Genomic DNA, 5000 nt, shown 5'->3' on the forward strand with positions numbered 1-5000 from the left:
TACGAGACTTCTGCCTCTATAAGTCACCTTAGAAAGGGTGACTTCAGAAGCCAGTGCACGTTGGTCTAATGGCATTTCTACGAGACTTCTGTCTCTATAAGTCACCTTAGAAAGGGTGACTTCAGAAGCCAGTACACGTTGGTCTAATGGCATTTCTACAAGACTTCTGTCTATAAGTCATCTTAGAAAGGGTGACTTCAGAAGCCAGTGCACGTTGGTCTAATGGCATTTCTACGAGATTTCTGCCTCTATAAGTCACCTTAGAAAGGGTGACTTCAGAAGCCAGTGCACGTTGGTCTAATGGCATTTCTACGAGACTTCTGCCTCTATAAGTCACCTTAGAAAGGGTGACTTCAGAAGCCAGTGCACGTTGGTCTAATGGCATTTCTACGAGACTTCTGCCTCTATAAGTCACCTTAGAAAGGGTGACTTCAGAAGCCAGTGCACGTTGGTCTAATGGCATTTCTACGAGACTTCTGTCTCTATAAGTCACCTTAGAAAGGGTGACTTCAGAAGCCAGTACACGTTGGTCTAATGGCATTTCTACAAGACTTCTGTCTATAAGTCATCTTAGAAAGGGTGACTTCAGAAGCCAGTGCACGTTGGTCTAATGGCATTTCTACAAGACTTCTGTCTATAAGTCATCTTAGAAAGGGTGACTTCAGAAGCCAGTGCACGTTGGTCTAATGGCATTTCTACAAGATTTCTGCCTCTCTAAAGTCACCTTAGAAAGGGTGACTTCAGAAGCCAGAACACTTTGGTCTAATGGCATTTCTACGAGACTTCTGCCTCTCTAAGTCACCTTAGAAAGGGTGACTTCAGAAGCCAGTGCACGTTGGTCTGATGACATTTCTACAAGACTTTTGCCTCTCTATAAGTCACCTTAGAAAGGGTGACTTCAGAAGCCAGAACACTTTGGTCTAATGGCATTTCTACAAGACTTCTGCCTCTATGAGTCACCTTAGGAAGGGTGACTTCAGAAGCCAGTACGCGTTGGTCTAATGGCATTTCTACAAGACTTCTGCCTCTATAAGTCACTTTAGAAAGGGTGACTTCAGAAGCCAGTACACTTCGGTCTAATGGAATTTCTACAAGACTTCTGCCTTCTAGTCCCATAATTCCAACATTAATGGCTCTATACCCCTATCCCACCCAGATAATCCATGGACTTATAACCTCCTATAATCCCGTTGCAGTTTTTTGTCCTAGCCGATCGGAACTACGGTCTACCCCAAAGCCAGAGCAAAGTCCTTCAAAAAAAAAAAAAAAAAAAAAAAGCCAGCCGTTTTTACCCCATACAAAATGGGAACAAAATTCTTTAATAGAAGAAGAAAAAGGAGAGATAACATTGTTCATGACGCATACCACATTACCCCTGATTTTGGTAATTAGTTTCTGAGCTCAATCAATATTCAGAATGTGGGATATAGGCCTAGATTTGGTGACCGTCAGCTACTCTACCTAGTTTTCTCACTCAATCAATATTCAGAATGTGGGATATAGGCCTACCTTTAATGGCTGTCAGCTACATTAACCTGGCAATATTATATATATATATATATATATATATATATATATATATATGTATATATATATATATATATATATATATATATATATATATATATATATATATATATATACACTGTGTATATATATATATATATATATATATATATATATATATATATATATATATATATATATATATATATATACGATATGCATATATATACATATATATATATATATATATATATATATATATATATATATATATATATATATATATATATATATATATATATATATATATACACTGTATATATATATATATATATATATATATATATATATATATATATATATGTATATATATATATATATATATATATATATATATATATATATATATATATATATATATATATATATATATATATTGTGATTTCCAGAATTTCAATGATACATTCCATTAAAATCTTGGTAACCAAGAATTCACTTAACTAGATACAGAAGTTAATATTAGTCAATGTTTCATAATTTATGAAAACAGTTTTATAACTGATGACCTTAAGATGAAACTCTTGTGACTGTTATGAAAATTTAGTTGTTTTTCATCTTTTCAAAATTAACATAATTCTTGCATTTCAGGTTTCAGTTCTCGTGCAGATAAAGCGGAAGGAGCATTAGACTTAGAAATAGGTTCATCAACAGGAATGAAGGATATTTTCCCTAAAGGAATCCTACAGTCAACACAAAAGGATCCTACTGTTCTAAGCATTGACGTGCGGAGGAGATTAGCAGCCACGGTGGCGGAGGTGTATCAAGAAGTAGTTCGTTTAGCAGGTAGGCCTATTTTTTATACCTATTTCAATGCTGTTAATGTTATCGTAATTTGTTTCCTTCTAAAAGAATATCCAAAATATCTAAAAGAATGCCTGAACAAACTAGAACTAGAAACAAATGTTAACATAAGACACATGAGTGACAAACATATAGGCTATCTGAACCAAGAACAAATAGTAAATTTGGTGAAAGGGCTTTTAGCTACTGTGCGCCTAGACATTATAATAAACTGCCAACTGAAATGAAGGACCTAAAGGGAGCAATTGAATTTAAGAAGAAACTAAAGACATTACTTTTCACAAGATCATATGATTTGGAAGATGCTACAATTAAAGAATTGTATAAGTTATAATGAAAATGTTACGTTAGATGATTAATATGGACCCGCCCGAGAAGTAGTTCACTCGACTTCAGTGGAGGGTTGGATTTAAACCTAAAACAAGTAAACAAGTAAGTAACCAAGAACGTTGGGAGTTAAATGGCGGGACAGGATTAGAAATGAAACTGAGAGAGATTACTCGAGTGCCTTCTGCGAATGAGATCATGTTGAGGGGTAAATGGAGATGGTTTGAACATGCTCTCCGTACTCCCCAAGAGAGATTAGTTCACCAAACTTCCAACTGGGCTCAACGAGGTACTAGAAGAGTTGGAAGACCCAGGCCTACATGGCTGAGGACTATGAATGGTGAAGTGTAGATGATAAATGGAGAAGTATTGACATAAAAGCTCAAGATAAAGACAGCTAGTGAAATCTACTTGAGGCCCTTTGCGTCAATAGGCGTAAGAGATGATGATGATGATCATGAATTTTTTAAGGGAAAAATTGACTTGCTATATCTAAATGCCGTGCATAAGAACTCTAATAAAGCATATCTGGATACTATTATCTAAACAACTGATATAGTTTTGTCTCTAATTGTTTTAATTTAATTCCATGCGACAAACTTTAGAAATAATCTTTAATAATTACAGCAAGATAATGTTAATAACACCAACTTTATGCTTAAACGGAAAAAACATGTAATAGGACATCATACTAGTAGTTTTGATCAATGATGTATAATTTTAGCGTTATGCCAGACAGGGGTTCGAGACCCACTCTAGCTCAATAGATTTTTTAGTCTCTTTAACCTCACCATCCTTATGAGCAAGTGATTGGGGGAACACATAGGTCTACCTGTTGAGTCACCAACAGTCATTGCCTGCCCCTCCCTTGTCCTAGCTTGGATGGAGAGAGGGCTTGGGCTCTGATCATATGGATAAATGGTCTGTCTCTAAGGGCCCGGCCAGACCAAGCGCGGCTAGCGGTGAGGTTAGCGGCAAGAGGTTATGGCGGCAAATTGAAACCTTAGGTATCTTATGTAGGTGGCCAGATAGGAGGCGCGGGAAGCCTCGGGCCAGATAGGAGGCGGGGGAAGCCTCGTGCCTCCTATCTGGCCACCTACATAAGATACCTAAGGTTTCAATTTGCCGCCATAACAAATTGAAACCTTAGGTATCTTTTGTAGGTGGCCAGATAGGAGGCGCGGGAAGCCTCGGGCCAGATAGGAGGCGCGGGAAGCCTCGCGCCTCCTATCTGGCCACCTACATAAGATACCTAAGGTTTCAATTTGCCGCCATAACCTCTTGCCGCTAGCCGCGCTTGGTCTGGCCGAGCCCTAAGGCATTGTCCTGCATTGTCTCTGCATTCATGAACGACCTTTAAACCTTAAAACATTTAAATTGGTAGCCTACATTCTTGACAACACACTGCCCAAGTAAACAACCATTTTTTCAGGACTTTGTCCTAGAGAAGGAAACACTTTCTAGTTTATCTTTTAAAGCATAAGTATTTAAATAATTATAGAAATATAAATTAAGAGCTATGTAGTGACCAGAAAACCTAATTATTCTTTTCTCAAACAGGCTATCACTCATTTATAGATGCCAAGTTGGCCTTAAAGTTAGCATCAGTGGCCGAAGAGCTGGACCCAAGGATAAGTGTATCTTTACAGTCTCAAAAGGAATATTCTGCCACACTTGTAAATGTAACTAAGGTCAAACCATTGCCCAGTAAGTCTCGCCACGTCTGCCCCGAAGTATATAACCGAACTTTCGATCCATTTGGTCAGATTGGTATGCAATCTGAAGACTGTGACTATGTCCCAAATTTCAACAAAGTTCTTACTGTAATTCTTCCAGCTACTTCCTGGACGGCTGAAAGGGTAAACTCTGTAGTCAAACAAATACGAAGCTATTATAAAATCCCCATAGTCTCCCTTGTGCTGTCAAAAGATAATATTGATACGAGTGTCCCGAACTTGAGAATTGAAATGACGAAGGAAGGTGTCAGTGAATCCTTAGCTATGAATCAATTATTTAAATCCATTGAAACACCTTTTGTACTAATAGGAACATCACTGGCCAATTTCAACAACCAATCCTCTCTTGAACGGTTGGTGCGGATCCTAGATGAGTTAGAACACGTGAAAGTAGTTGGAGGAGCTGCCAGAGATCGTAGAGGACTTTGGATGCATGGATGCCTCCAGCAACGCATGGCTGTTTATGAAGCTCACTACGCCCTTGGTTATTACTATTCTAAGTATGAATGTATGTACTGTGATGATTTACTGACGCCTTTCGTTACTACAGTTGCGTTACTGAAGAAAATT

General features: G+C 37.7%; 1 protein-coding gene across 1 annotated transcript in view; it reads left to right on the forward strand.

Moving 5' to 3' along the window:
- The window catches only part of LOC137617324 (uncharacterized), a 7637-nt gene that overhangs the window by 1731 nt on the left and 906 nt on the right, over window positions 1-5000 (forward strand). The window contains exons 3-4 of the mRNA XM_068347342.1: window positions 2155-2349; window positions 4255-5000. The exon at window positions 4255-5000 is cut by the window's right edge and continues 906 nt beyond it. Coding sequence (XP_068203443.1) covers window positions 2155-2349; window positions 4255-5000 — 941 coding nt within the window. The remainder of the gene's footprint in view (window positions 1-2154; window positions 2350-4254) is intronic.

This window comes from Palaemon carinicauda, chromosome 2 (genome assembly GCF_036898095.1).
Source record: "Palaemon carinicauda isolate YSFRI2023 chromosome 2, ASM3689809v2, whole genome shotgun sequence".
Classification (NCBI taxonomy): Eukaryota; Metazoa; Arthropoda; class Malacostraca; order Decapoda; family Palaemonidae; genus Palaemon; species Palaemon carinicauda.